The sequence below is a fragment of the Sphaeramia orbicularis genome, chromosome 4, assembly GCF_902148855.1.
Source record: "Sphaeramia orbicularis chromosome 4, fSphaOr1.1, whole genome shotgun sequence".
NCBI lineage: Eukaryota > Metazoa > Chordata > Actinopteri > Kurtiformes > Apogonidae > Sphaeramia > Sphaeramia orbicularis.
The window spans coordinates 3,681,350-3,696,104 of NC_043960.1; the positions used below are offsets into that span (position 1 = coordinate 3,681,350).

General features: G+C 33.0%; 2 protein-coding genes across 3 annotated transcripts in view; both read left to right on the plus strand.

Annotated features, from left to right (window-relative positions):
- LOC115417421 (FYN-binding protein 1) overlaps positions 1–7,441 on the plus strand; it is a 32,610-nt gene extending 25,169 nt beyond the window's left edge. Inside the window, exons 13-16 of one of the 2 annotated variants that reach the window (XM_030131331.1) lie at positions 3,154–3,316; positions 5,973–6,006; positions 6,798–6,833; positions 6,930–7,441. In XM_030131331.1, coding sequence (XP_029987191.1) covers positions 3,154–3,316; positions 5,973–6,006; positions 6,798–6,833; positions 6,930–6,969 — 273 coding nt within the window. In that variant the 3' untranslated portion in view covers positions 6,970–7,441. Of the gene's footprint in view, positions 1–3,153; positions 3,317–5,972; positions 6,007–6,797; positions 6,839–6,929 lie in introns of both variants that reach the window. The other variant, XM_030131330.1, reaches the window with a different exon arrangement.
- Positions 7,442–8,257: 816 nt separating this feature from the next.
- pex11g (peroxisomal biogenesis factor 11 gamma) lies at positions 8,258–14,619 on the plus strand. The gene is made up of 5 exons (XM_030132688.1): positions 8,258–8,484; positions 10,547–10,744; positions 12,251–12,429; positions 13,469–13,528; positions 13,610–14,619. Exons 1-5 carry the CDS (start codon positions 8,422–8,424, stop codon positions 13,803–13,805), a joined length of 696 nt encoding a protein of 231 aa, XP_029988548.1. The 5' UTR covers positions 8,258–8,421; the 3' UTR covers positions 13,806–14,619.
- Positions 14,620–14,755: the final 136 nt, after the last annotated feature.

The following is a 14,755-nucleotide window of genomic DNA, read 5'->3' on the forward strand; positions in this document are numbered from 1 at the left end:
ATTATTTGTGTTTTGAGACCAATATTTTGTTCTACTGCTTTTCTTTTGTGATGTGATGTCTGTGTTATATTGTGTTTTATGTTACAAGGCTGACATGTTCATGGCGTTGTTGTCATTATTGTCGTTGTTGTTGTCATTGTGGTTTAGTTTAGTTTATTAGTTTGATCCCCATTAGCTGCTGCATACCCCAGCAGCTCCTCTTCCTGGGGTCACCAACAACACAAAAACAAAGCACCACAATTTCCCACAACTCACTCAACAAACAGGATGTACATACACTCAACACAATAACACAAAAAAACAAAAATCAGCAACAGCACACAATACAAAACAATTACAATAATAATACCAACAATAACAGAAAAAAAGAATAAATAAACCAAAAATGAGAAACAAAAAATAAAAACACAAAATAAAAATAAAAACAGCTCCACAACAAACAAAAAAAACAAACCCTCTAGATGATGTCATTATAGGATGTGCCATAGCTCAGACAGTTATTCTTGGGTAAATATGAAAATTCTCCACCTTTTAGAAAAACTAACTGCTTGAATTTCTGAAATTAAAAATTGTGCCAGTGTGTTCCATGCCACCATTGCCCTGTATTGCACACTCCCCTGTATTTGATTGGTCCTACAGGCAGGCAACAGGAACAGGAACAGTGTGGAATGTTGATGGACGTCACTGAAGAAAGTCAGTTTACTGTAAAGAAGTTCAGGTGTTTTTGTAATTATGATGTTTCTAATAAATTTAACTCAAGACTATCTAATTCTGCCTTTAACATGGAGCCAGGCCAGACGGCTGTGAGTGTCACTAGTACTTGTTCTAAATGGACAGTTTAGGACTATTCCAGCTGCTTTATTTTGCGCAATTTGAAGTTTATTGAGATTTATTTCTGATGTGTTTGACCAAACGATTGAATGCGACAGAACTAATGATTCCACTAGTGTTTTCCTTATTTGATATGGTGTGCAATTTCTACATTGTTTAACAGCACCCATGCTTCTGCCCATTTTATTTAATATTTGCTTTATATGAGAATTCCAAGTCAACATACTATCAGCAGTCACACCTAACAGCCTGGCCTCAGCTACTTGTTCTATGTCAGTTCCACCAACAGACAAATTCAAAACAGGGGAGTTTTTTAAAAGATGTCTTGACCCCAACACCATACATTTCTCTTCTCAGTACTGAGCACTAATTTCTTTTCTCTCATCCAATTTGCAATTAGTATGACCTCTTCATTTAGAGCTTTTTTTCATGGTTGTTGTTGTTGTTTGCATTAATGACATCACTCGTTTCGTTGCTGTTGTTTTCGTTGATGCCATTGTCATCATTGTTGACATCGGCAGCAGCATTGACATTGTTGTTTATGTTGTCGTCGTCCTTGTTGTTGTTGTCGTCATCAGTGTTGCCATTGTTGTTATTGCCTTTGTTATTGCTGTTGTCATCACCATTGTTGTCGTCATTGATGTTGCCATTGTCGACGCCATCGTTGTTGATGCCATTAGCACTGACGTTGTTGGTGGCGGCATTGATGTTGTTGTCGTTGATGCTGACATTGTTGTTGTTGTCGTCATTGTCGGTGTTGTTGTTGTGTTTGTCATCATCATTGTCCTTAAGAAGAGATATACTGTAGGTCCCATCCCAGGTCACCCCTTGGTCCTCCCCCTTACCCCTCCCCCTTTGCTCTTGCACCTGGAAGGGGTAGGGGTTGAAACATTCCTCTGTGAAATGGGACGACCCTTCCAGACCTGTTTCGTCATCAGCAGTTATCGATGTCACTATTAACAGATGCGAAAACTTTGTTTACGAAATAATTCTCCGTCAGCAGCTGTAACCGTCTCTGTTCCGTGGGCTGTGGTCATCTTTTTATGGCCGTCAACTACAAACCGCAGAAATGTGATCTATAACACATTGAAACCGCATTAAACAGTCAATCAAATGATTACGTTGTTTACGAAGAAAATCCGTACATTTGTGTGTCTCTTTCATCGCACTGCCACACGCTTTTGCTGTGTTTACCTCCATTTTGCCGATGATTCAAACAGAATTATCTGATATTTTTCACACTCCTTCATTTGTAGTGTGGTCCTGAAACATCTCTGTTTCAAGGGCCGAACAGAACTTCCCCTCTGACTCATCAAAAATTGGGACACCCCCACCCCTTCTCGTGAACACGCAAAATGAAGGGGTAGGGCTAAAGGGGTGGGGCTAAGGGGTGAGTAGGGATTGGGCCATAGTTTTTTTCTGAATTTCTCTCTTTAACCCTTTCATGCATGAATTATGAGAGCCTTATTCTAGATTTTTTCCCCAATTGTTTTTATTCCTCTTTAGGCATAAAAAAAAAAAAAAAAAAAAAAAAAAAAAGCATTTGAAATTTTTTTTGTGAACCTATTTTCAAGGAGTTGCAAAAATGTCCACTTGGCTGGACACCATGCCTTTCATTTTTGAAGCAAAGAAACATGCATTTACTGATACTCTATGTAAAATCTATGAAATAAAAAAGATTTTAATGCTGCTAATCTGATGTTTTCTCACATTTTAACATCCTCTAATACTAGTCAGTACTCACTTCATGGAGATAATATGAAAAAAAAACCTTTTTGGCTTAAAAAACAAACAAACAAACAAACTGTTAATTACAGTCTACTAACAATAACAAGGTCAAGGTTTATTTATATAGCACACTTAAAAACAGACACTACTGTCCTAAAGTGCTGTATATAATGTATATAATAACGAAAAAGAATAGGAGTAAAAGACAATAAATAGAATAAAACAATACTGGCACATAGTACGTGCATTAAAAACAAGCAATTGGTTTACACTGAAACATGTTAGTGCAGATCAGGTTTATCAAGAACAGCAAAGTTACAGTAATGGTGTGAATGTCAGTGTATTATGGGATGGTTCATAAGTGTCCACTGTGTTGGCTGATATGGAATTAAAACAACTAAACCCATGAATATACAAGAGAACAGCTGGAGAACAACTGTCCACTGGAGTGACCACTGTGCATGAAAGGGTTAAATCAGTCATTATGAAACGTGAAAAGAATAAAACTTGACACTGACTCTTGTAAATCTCAGATGGATTCACCCGAAGCCCATAAATGATCACAAACACATGACTTCCGTGTGTGTTTTCCAGTTCGACGGACCGCTGAAGGTTCTCCACACCGTGATGGTGGATCCGAACAGCCTCATAAAGAAACCAGGAGGGAAGGATTTACCCGTGGTTCAGGGAGAAATCCTGGACGTCATCCAGATCACCAACAGCAAGAAAGCTCTGTGTCGCAACCGCTTTGGAAAATGTACGTCTACATATTAAACATACAAAGTGCATGAGAAGTTTGTCCATATGTCCATGACTGATGTACGAAGCCTTACATTTATTAGTTACATGGAAACAATCATTTATAACCTTTATACCTTAACCCAAAGGTGTCAAACATGTGGCCCCGGGACCCAAACCGGCCCACCAAAGGTTCCAATCTGGCCCACAGGATGAATTTGCAAAGTGCAAAAATTACAGACGATATGGCATCGAATTCAAAAATAACAACATAATAACCTAGAAATAATGAGCCCAAGTTTTCTTCTTGGTTTAATGTGAAAAAAATAAAATGACATTATGCCTGTAAATAATGACAACACCAATTTTTTCCTCTTTGATTTAGTGCAAAAAACATTAAATTGTGAAAATATTTACATTAACAAACTGTAAAAATAAAAATCTCAGCAAGTGTATTTTTCTCATTTCTAGTCCAAATATCTCATCACACTTAAAATAAGACATAATCACCTAAAGAGGAACTTTTCAGTGAGATATAAGGACTTATTTTTAGACAATAGATCTGAAAATCTTATTTCAAGAAATTTTACCAAGATAATTTTCACTTGTTTCATTGCCAGATTTTTTTTTTTTTTTTGCTTGAGTTAAGCAAAAAAAAATAATCTTGAATTTAAAATAAATAAATAAATAAATAAATAAATAAAATCTGCCAGTGGAACAAGTGAAAATAATCTTGGCAAAATTTCTTGAAATAAGATTTTCAGATCTGTTGTCTAAAAATCAGTTCTTATATCGCACTGAAAAGTTACTATTTAGGTGATTAAGTCTTATTTTAAGTCTGATGAGATATTTTGATTAGAAATTTAAAAAATACACTTGGTAAGATTTTTATTTTTGCAGTGGCAAACTATTCTTTAACAGTAAAATGTAAATAACCTGAACAAATATGAACAACTTGAAATGTCTAAAGATAATTAAGGTCATTTTTAACAATATTTTGCCAGTTACTAAATGTTTTGTAACTTTGTAGGTCTGATCTGTAAAGCACATGTATAAATGATAAGTTAAGGCATAATATTGATAAAACTGTACTTATTTTTCTTAAGAAATTTCCGTTTTTTCAGGTTATCCACATCCTTTTTGTTGAGATAGTTTGTAAATGTAAATATTGGCATAATTTAACATTATTTTTTGCACTAAAACAATTTGGAGTTGTCATTATTTATTGGCTAACATGCTATTATTTTAACTGGTCCAGCCCACTTCAGATTAAATTGGGTTGAATGTGGCCCCTGAAAGAAAATGAGTTTACCGTGATACTCAGATGATCATATAAACCTTTCATTATATCATGTTAAAGAATGACGTCTTGTGGAATTGTGAAGTAATATTAGCACAATTTGTAGTATTTGTGATATTACTTACATGTCTAACACGCTGTTTAGATTGTTTATAAAAGTTTTGTTAATATTCCTGATTCCATTCAGTCACATAAAACCCACTAAAACCAGGGCTTTTACTAAAACCACATCTTTTCCTCAGTTTTTAGATACTTACTCAGATTAAAAAAAAAAAAAAAAATGTTGAAATCTTCCGTCGTAACGTTTTAACAGTAGCTTTGTTTCTGCTTTGGAGCATTTATCTGGACTTTTCATTTGTTCCACAGAAGATCTTTGTCTTTATGACAGACCATGTGTCACAACCTGCAATAAAACCTGCAAATGAGACGCACACTCATAAAACTACAACAATATCAGCTCATCCCACATATTGTAGTTCATAGAAAAATAGAATATTCTGTGTTAGTATCTGGAATGATAGTGTGCATGGAAATATATTCAATGAAATGTTTATGCTTCAATGTTTTGTTCATTAATATCAGAAATTCTCATTGATGTTTTTTGTATTAAATGGGCTGTTGTATAAGATTTAAGAAGATCAAACTGCAGAAATTGAATATAATGCTCATAATCGCCATTTTATTTATAACTTCAGGGTATTTCGTCACCTCAGGATGAAACTTTAGTATCTACAGAGGAATTCATTGGGTTTCTGCTGTTTCTGATCAGACTTCTTCTTCTTCTTCTTCTTCTTCTTCCAAGTCAATTGGTGGTTTTTTTTGCTTTTTTATTTTTTGCCAAAATTCACAGCTGCAGTCTGCAACTTCACCACTAGATATCACCAATGTGTCAAATTGAGCTTTTAAAAAGAACATTTTATTATTATTATTATTAGTAGTAGTAGTAGTAGTAGTAGTAGTAGTAGTAGTATTATATTGATATTCATGCAAACTAATAATTGCCATATAGTGATCATAAGGAATAGTAATTGGGGGTAGGAGTATATAAGTTTTTACTTCTTCCTACTCCTTTTTGAGCATGTATAACTCCATTTCCTTTGTTTTCTTTATATTATTATTATTATTATTATTATTATTATTATTATTATTATTATTATTATTATTAATAATGTATTTATTTTTGGGGTTTGTTTGCTTATCAATCATTTATGTACCAGTACTTATATTTTGCTGGTTGATTTTTGTTTTTATTTCATTGTTTACATGTTCAAAATAAAGATTTCATTCATTCATTCCTTCATCAATAATGACAGAACTGAATGAATTTCACTAACTTTGTTTTATCTAAATGTTTATTTCTCCTCTTTTTTCACAGATGGCTACGTGAACAGATCTCTTCTTCTTCCAATGTGAGTTAATCTTCTTAAAATCTATTCTGACCCTTTTCTTGTTTCTTTAATTTAGTCGCTAGATTTAGTTTAACAACAGCAAGATACACACAAACCCATGGGAAAATAGGGAACATCTGTTTTTTAGTAACTGTCCACACACTGATTATTAACAAACTAAACATGAGAGAAAGAAATAAACCAAACTTACAACTATGAAGCTGTATATTTAACAAAATATGAAAAACAGTAAAGAAAACTAAATATGTTGTGAAAAAAAATGAAGAGGGCAGTCAACAAAATAAACAAAAAAAACAACAACAAAGTAATCGATAAAATGCATAAATGGATTGTAAAATGAAGGAAAATAATAAAGTAGATTAACAAAAAAAAAAAAAAATCAACAACACGAGCCAAAATGAAGAAAATAATAAATGAAATGAATAAAGTGGAATGTAAAATGGAGAAAATAATGGAGAAGATGAACAAGGAAATCAGGAATGTGAACCAACACAAACATAAAGTAAATACACAAAATGTACAATAATAAACATAACCATAAAAATAACTAAATATTAGCAAAAACTACACATAATCCTGTTGAAGTGAAGAAAATGATCAGAATATGAACAATACTGGCCAAAAACAAGAAAATAATGGGCTAATTTTACTATATGTGATGCTGTGTTTTTGACAGGTATGTTTTAGTGTATTTTAATACACGTACAAACTCATAATTAATTTTTTATCCATGTTTGATCGTAATTCCATTACTTCCTGTTGGATAAATTCCTTCATCTTCTTCTTTGTAGGGAAGGAGACATTTATGACGACGTTGACTACGTAGGAGAAGGTGAGTTATTTCTACTACCATCCTCATCATTTCATTATATTTTTAACTCACAGTCATTTTTGTTTTTAATAAATCTGTTTTTCTTTCTTTCAGATGTGTATGACAATGACTCTCCACACGCTGATTATTAACAAACTAAACACAAGAGAAAGAAACAAATCAAACTCACAACTATGAAGCTGTATATTTAACAAAACATGGGAAACAGAGATTATAGATTCACATGTTGTGGAAAAGTTTATTGAATTGCTGTTGTTGCATTTGGTGTAAAGGATTTATATGTTTACAGATTTACATTTATACATGTCTGAGAAAAAAGAAAAAAGCACCAGGGTTATTTTTGTTGGATTTTTCCATATATATGTGTACAGTGCATTATAGAAAACAGTTGGATTTAGCTGTTAGACAAATCAAACTAACAATATTAACTGAAATATATCAAACTGAGTGATAAATAAGACACAAACCTGTTCTGAAAATATTAGAATTCACCATTTCTCAATCTGATTTGTATAAAAGTTTAATACACTATTGTTGTTTGCTTTGTTGTTTTGTTTTTGGCCTCTGAGATAATTTAATTAAATAAAATATTTTTTTCTGGTTCATGTGTCTTAGTTTTACTTGAAACACTTGAAAAGTGCTTTTTACTACATTTGTCTGACAGTTTTACCTCCTTTTAGGGTTTTGATCTCCTTCTTGTTTCCGTGCTGATGTTCAAAGCTGTATTTATGATTAATTTAATTGCTTTATGGGCGTGGTTGTAAGATATGTGTAGTATTTTTCAATGTAAAATATTCATGAATGAAGAGTAATGAACAAAAAATGAAGAAAATAGTCAACAATTAAACAAAAATAAGAAGATAATTAACAAAATGTAGAAAACAGATTTTAAAATGAAGAAAATAACAAAGACAATGGACAAAAATTAACAAACTCAAGAACAAGAACCAAACTGTACATGAAATGAAGAAAATAATCCAAAACAGAAATACTAACAAAATAATTATGACAAACGTACAATAATAAACAAAAAATTAAGAAAAATTAATAGAATAATAAATAAAGCTTTGGTTATTTGAGCCTTAGTTTTACTGTAATTTTGGTGTTTTCTTCAAACTCTGGATAAATTAAGTTTTGTTTAGTTTTTTTTTTTTTTATCTTACTGTGAATATTCAGATAACTCATATAATCAAAAACAAATAAATTAATCTCTACTGAACTTATTTTCTAAAACTGATCATTTAAAAAAAATGTAAAAACCTGTTTTATTATCTTTATTTCAGCGATTGTTGATACACACGTTCCCATGGTGATGACATTAACCAATCAGAAGAGAGCAGCCTGATCACGAGGCGAAAGCGGAAGTAGAGTCTCTGATCAGTCTGTTCCGTCTGTGATCGTCTAGTAATGTCTGTCCGGGTTCACTTCCTGTTTAAAGTCCACCTTCGGTTGTGTTTAGTTTTTCTGTTTATGTTTTGAGATGATGCAGCTCCACGGGTCGGTGTTTATTTATCCGGTGGTTTTGTGAGATTGTGTGGAAAACGGACAGACAGATAAACAGACAGACAGACAGACAGACAGACATGCAGGAGTCTGTGGAGTCTGTGGTCCGGATGCTGGAGTCCTACAGAGGAAGGGATAAAGTGGTGAGAATCTGCACAAACACTGCAAATAAACATATGCATTTGTCAGTCTGTGGATTTAGATCCAATCTGATTATTTATATAAAAATATGAACAGCAGGAAAAACTAAAGTTTCAGGTTAAAAATAGCTTCTATAAAACAAAGTGTTTATATTTAATGTGACTTGCCTTTACATTTAACATGTCTGTAACCCTTTTGTTCAGACAATATGAGATTTACTGTATTCATTTTCTGATGTTTTATATCAGGTTTCATTCTACACATGTCAGATGTTTTTAATTGTTTTTGCTGCTTCTTATCATGGGGTCAGAGGTCAAACTAAATTGCTACTTTAACCTCTATAACACATTTAGTTCAATTTATTGTGTGTGTTTTCAGGCTGTGCACATATTTACTGTATTTGAAGAAAAGAGAATGAGAATTAAATATCTATGATCATTTCAACCCTGCAAAGACAACGAAGATAAAGGTGGAATAAGACTTTTACATAGGACTGTGTAGCCGACGGAAGAGGATTAGGGCCACTGGAAAAGAAAATTAAGGTCAAATATATGTATTTTTATTAATATTCTGAGAAAACAGTCAGAATTCTGACTTTAATCTTGGAACTCTTTTTTTCTCAGAATTCTGACTGTTTTAAATATTTTTTTTTATTATTGTTCTGAGATTAAAGTCTGAATTCTGACTTTTTCTCAGAATTCAGATTTTTTTTCTCATAATAATAATAACAATAATAATTATATATATTTGTGTGTATATGTATGTATATATATATATATATATATATATATATATATATATATATATATATATATACACACACACACACACACACACACAAACATGTATATATATATATATATATATATATATACATACATACATACATACATACATATATATATATATATATATATATATATATATATATATATATATATATATATATATATGTAGAGAGAGAGAGAGCGAGGACCTTTTTTTTTCCAGTGGCCCTAATCCTCTTCCGTAGAAGCCAGTCACTGAATGTGTCATTCATTTTTTTTGCTACAAATGATTTTTCTGAGATAAAACATTATTACTTTATTGTCTTTTTCTGTTTCTAAAAGTCCTGTAGTCATAACAATGAGACTCTAACATTAAAAATAGTGATAAGTTGTGGTTTGTTTGATTTATTATTATCATATTGTGCATTAATACTAACACAAAAATGTCACAGGTTTTAGTGAGAATGATGCATTCAGGTAAAATTGGACAGAACATTAACCTTAAATGAAATGGAACTGATGTGTTTCTACTAATTTATGATATACTGTAATATCAGTTTGCTATTTATGATCAGAATCTAGAAATGAACGGATGGTAAAATTCTTGGTTTAAAATAACAACATCTAGTTAAAGGTCAATAGCTGATGTAGATACTTGTGTTATTTTCTGAAAAAAAATAAAATAAAATCGAGACACAAACAGAAAATGTACAATAATGAACAGAGGACAGAGAGCAAAGGAAAGCTAAATACAATGAACAAAAACTACATGTAAGCCTTTTAAAATGAAGAAAACAATCAGTAAATGAATAATAATAGATGGCAAATTAAGAAAACAGTCAACAAAATAAATTAAAATGCAGCAAATGATCTCATAAATAAATACAAAAGAGCAAAACATGATGAAAAAATCAATAAAATTAGCTGAAATTAACCCTAAAATTGAGAGCATGAGCCAAACTGAACATGAATTGAAGGAAATAATCAATAAACTGCCAAGAAAATGGCCAATATTAAAAAAAAGGGGGGGTGTAAATAAAATGGAGAAAAACTACATGTAAGCCCTTTAAAGTGATGAAAATAATCAGGCAATGAACAAAAATTAAGAAAACGATCAAGTAATTGAACACCAATGAACAAATGATAAAGAAAAAAATCAGTAAACTTAACAAAAATGAAAAAAAAAAATCAACAAAACCCTCAGGATCTCAGCCTCTTTCTGCAGAATACTTCTGTCTCAGACCCGTCATCGTCTGTTTCCAACGCTGACCCAGTGTTTGTCTGTTTGTGGTCCCAGATCCGGACTGTGTGCTACGGATCGCAGCTCGTCGGTGGCGTCCTTTCTCAGAGGCCGGAGTCGGAAGCGTCGTCTCGTCGCCTTGGTAACAGTCTGCTGCTGTTCTCAGCTCAGCTCAGTCACTGCAGGACGGTGCTGAGGCTGTTCGATGACCTCTCCATGGTGACGTATTCCCACGGATACGGACTCGGACCCCAGGTCAGACCCACGTCAGGGGTTCTGGGTTAGGGTCTGCTCTGGTCGTCTTCATCCCATCATCTTTTTGAAAAGCAGAAACATAAATGAGGCTAATTATTTTATAGCACTGAAGTATTATCAGAATTCAAATACTTTATTAACCCCCAGGGGAAATTAATGTGTGTTACAGGAGCTCTGTTAAAATAGCAGGAAAGAAATAATCAATACCATAAAAAATATATACATTTAGTTAGTTTAGTTAGTTTAGTTTTATTTCGAGGACATGAAATTATCAAATAACAAAGAACCATGCAACATGTCAAACAAAATTTTTGGCACTCAAAAAGGAGCGGGAAGAAGTATAACTTATAGACCAAGGTTCTAATAGTTTTGGATTTTTCATTATAGTTTAGTTTTATTTAGTTTTGACTTTTTTTTCTCTAAATCAGTTGGTTTTAATTCATTTTTAGAGCAGGTTTGTTAGTTTTTATTAGTTTTAGTTTTTTTCCTAAATGCTTAGTTTTAGTTTTTTTTTTATATATATATATCTTTTCTCTTCTTCTCTGTCATCATATTCAAATAAATCCCAGACAGGACTCTGCTGCTTTCTCCCAACTTTAGTCTCCATGTTTCCAGGTAGAGTGGGGACCAGAAGACGACTGGAAACCACAAGTGACGGACCATGAAGTGTTATATGGTTTTATGCTAGCTAAAATTGCTCGAGTGAAATAAATTGATTTCATATCAATCTGACGTTGACAAAAATGAAAATGAAGGGAATTTTATCCATAATTTTTTTCCGTTTTAGTCAGTTTGGTAAGCACACAATACAGTTTCAGTTAGTTATCGTTTTTTTCTTTTAATTATAGTTTTTATTTATTTCAGTTAACGAAAATATTTTTTTCAATTCTAGTTTTCGTCATTTTCTTATTTTTAGTTAACGATAATAACCTTGGTTTCAGATGCTGCAGCTCTTTCATAATTCATAGTTTCAGTTCTTGTTTGTTCAGTATTAATTGTCCTCCTTGTAAATCACAGCTGGACTGACTGGACAGATCCTGACCACGGAAAATCAAATTCTCTCTTTGTGCAGTAATCTACACCTGGATTTTCTGCCTCCGTCCATAATAATATACATTATATAGACTAAGTGCCGTGTAAAATTGACGTTTATTTGCAACATAGTATAGCAAACTATTCAAAAACAAATTAATTTTAGCAAGAAAAAAAAGTCTCTGTTTTGAATGTCTGGGGTCGCCAGAAATGTATGATGTTAAAATGGGGTCACGAGTCAAAAAAGGTTTGAAACCACTGACTTATAGGCTCCACCCCCTTTTTACAAACATCTTATACAGTAGTACATGTATGAATCTGACATGTGGGTTTGGTTATTGGGTCTCACTGATGCTGCTTTTCTTTCTTAAATAATGACAGATTGTCTCATTTCACTGTGAAAATCCACTGGTTCATATGAAGAAACAGTGTCGTCTCCTGTAAAACTCTGAGTTTGTCATGTTTTCCCCTCAGGACGAGGACTGGTGTGTTCGCTGGATTTCGGTTCTGACCAACGTGGCGGATCAGCTGTACTATCCCTGTGAACACGTGGCCTGGGCCGCCGACGCAGAACTCATCAAAGTCAAATCTGACAAGTGGTGGTTGGTCAGCGACGTCCTGTGGGGAACGTCACTGCTGCTGGGAATCCTCAGGTAACAGAGACTCAGCTCTGAAACAGTCTAGATCAGTAAAGGCTTTAGGTCACAGGCTGTTGTTTAGCTTTTTATGAGTTAAGTCACATTAGTCTCTATTTTTTTTTTTTTTACCTTTATTTAACCAGGAAAAAACTCATTAAGATTAAAAGTCTCCTTTCTATAGTGTACTGGTCAAGACAGTAGCAGAAGTTACAGAAAGGAGAATCACAGCTGTTCATCCACACTAGAAATATACATTAAACACAATAAAACTAATTTCTAAAACCATACATGTCAGAGCCATTTTTTGTGCTTCAGTTAAAAATTCATATTTATATTTGATTTCTTATTAATAATGTATGCATATTATATGAATGTTGAGTAATAATAGCATCAGTCTTGACGTCATTGTGTAAATTCAAAGGATTCAAAGGAGTTTATTTGTCTTTCCATCACAAAGAAAGAACAAAACTAGTGATGTAATCCTATTGGCTGCTAAGATTATAAAAATATAAAGAAAGAGAAGCGGAACCGGAACTCTGGAGCCCAGGAGCATCACAGTCTTTTGACCGTCATGTAACTTAATTTAGGAATTCATCTCTTGTTTGTATCAATTTAAGTTTTAAGTAAAAACAAGAAACAGAAAAGTTGGATTCCAGACCCTTTGTTTACTGATACGTGTCACGTACAGAAGAACTTAGAGGTCCACAGCTAGTAAGTTAATATGCTGCACTCACAATATATAAATCACTAAATCACTTTTTTCACTACTTTTTTTTTTTTTTTTTTTTTTTTACAGTTTTTGTAGTTATTTTGTTAATATTTTTGTATAATATTTCTTATAGTGTGCATTCAGTGTTTGTGTTGCTACTGGAACCCCAATTCCCTGGGTGCTCTGCCCAAGGGTTCAGTAAAGTTCTATCTAATCTAATCCAATCTAATCTTATATTATGTTATGTTATATTATATTATATTATATTATATTATAAAACACCATTAATAATTTAAAAGGTACTAAAAGTAAACAACAGTGTATACTTTTGGACATCCTCTTCAGGTCTGTTCGTGTTCTGCTGCTGCTGAAGAAGAAATTGAAGACATGTGGCGACAGCGGGGGGTAAAGCATCTGCACTTTTATGTCACATATGAACTGTCTGCGTGTCATGTTTTCCTGACTGCGGCGTCTTTTCCTCTGCAGTCGCTCTCGGTTGCGCAGTCAGATGCGATGGGAGCTGCTGTCCATCGTAAGCAGCGCCGCTGACCTCAGTAACGCCATCCACTGGATGCCTCCTGGCTTCCTGTGGGGGGGGCGCTTCCCCAAGTGGCTGGTGGGGCTGATGGGAACCGTCTCGTCTCTGATTGGTCTGATGCAGATGCAGGCCGACTCTGCATAGTCACAGAACCCTTTTATGAATCCAAGTTTTTGTTTTTTGTTTTTTTTTACCTAATTTGAACATTTCAGTCCATAATCAGTAAAGCTGGGAGACTCAGAAAATGTCATAGTTTCAGTGTTATTATAATTATCAGCAGGTTCACTGCTATTAAAGACATGAACTGACAGAAGACGATGAAAGCTCTACATGAGGCCAAAACACTGACATAGAAATGAGTTTCAACCTCATAGTGAGTCCACAATGAATATGTTCACACTCCACACACCTCAGCTGAAATCTACTACTGATTATAAGTATTAATTAATACCTGTAATGTGATTGTCATAGACTGTTTTGATTTCCATGTATAGTCTTTTCTGTCACATCTTAGTGAAAAGAGTTGGGTGATAAAAAATTATTATCACCTTTATGCTTTTCATATCAGTCAAGGATGCTAATAGTAATAATAATTTTTTTTTTTTTTTTTTTTTTTTTACAAGGTTAAAGGCTGCACACACAAAAACACAACACAAGAATGATGGAAATGATGGAAAAAGTAATTCATTAATGACATAAATGATGCAATATGAAAAGTCATAGGATATAAACTGATTAAAATGACACAAAAGGCATAAACTTAGAGGTGAAATGATGTAAAAGATGCAACAAAATGAAAACAATGTAAAGTTATTTGTGGTGTAAAGCTTTTCCTTATGATCAGAACATGACAAACAGCAGAACTTTTCACAGTTCTAGACGTCAAACATCCAAAAAAATGATAAAATGTTTAGTGGAAAAATATTTGCGAAGTAAAGGACATAAAATAACTGAACACTAAAAAAATGTAATTTGACAGCCATAATTGTCATTTTATCACCCAGTCCTACTTTATTGCATAGAATATGTGACATGTACAGTAGGTTTATTTATAATAACACTATGAAATTGTGATAAAGGTTGAAGAAATATAT

Coding starts and splice junctions, on each gene's coding strand:
- pex11g (XM_030132688.1), top strand. CDS start 8,422: ATGCAGGAGTCTGTGGAGTCTGTGGTCCGGATGCTGGAGTCCTACAGA. Junction 12,430..13,468: donor CTGCTGCTGGGAATCCTCAG/GTAACAGAGACT, acceptor CATCCTCTTCAG/GTCTGTTCGTGTTCTGCTGC. Junction 13,529..13,609: donor ACATGTGGCGACAGCGGGGG/GTAAAGCATCTG, acceptor TTTCCTCTGCAG/TCGCTCTCGGTTGCGCAGTC.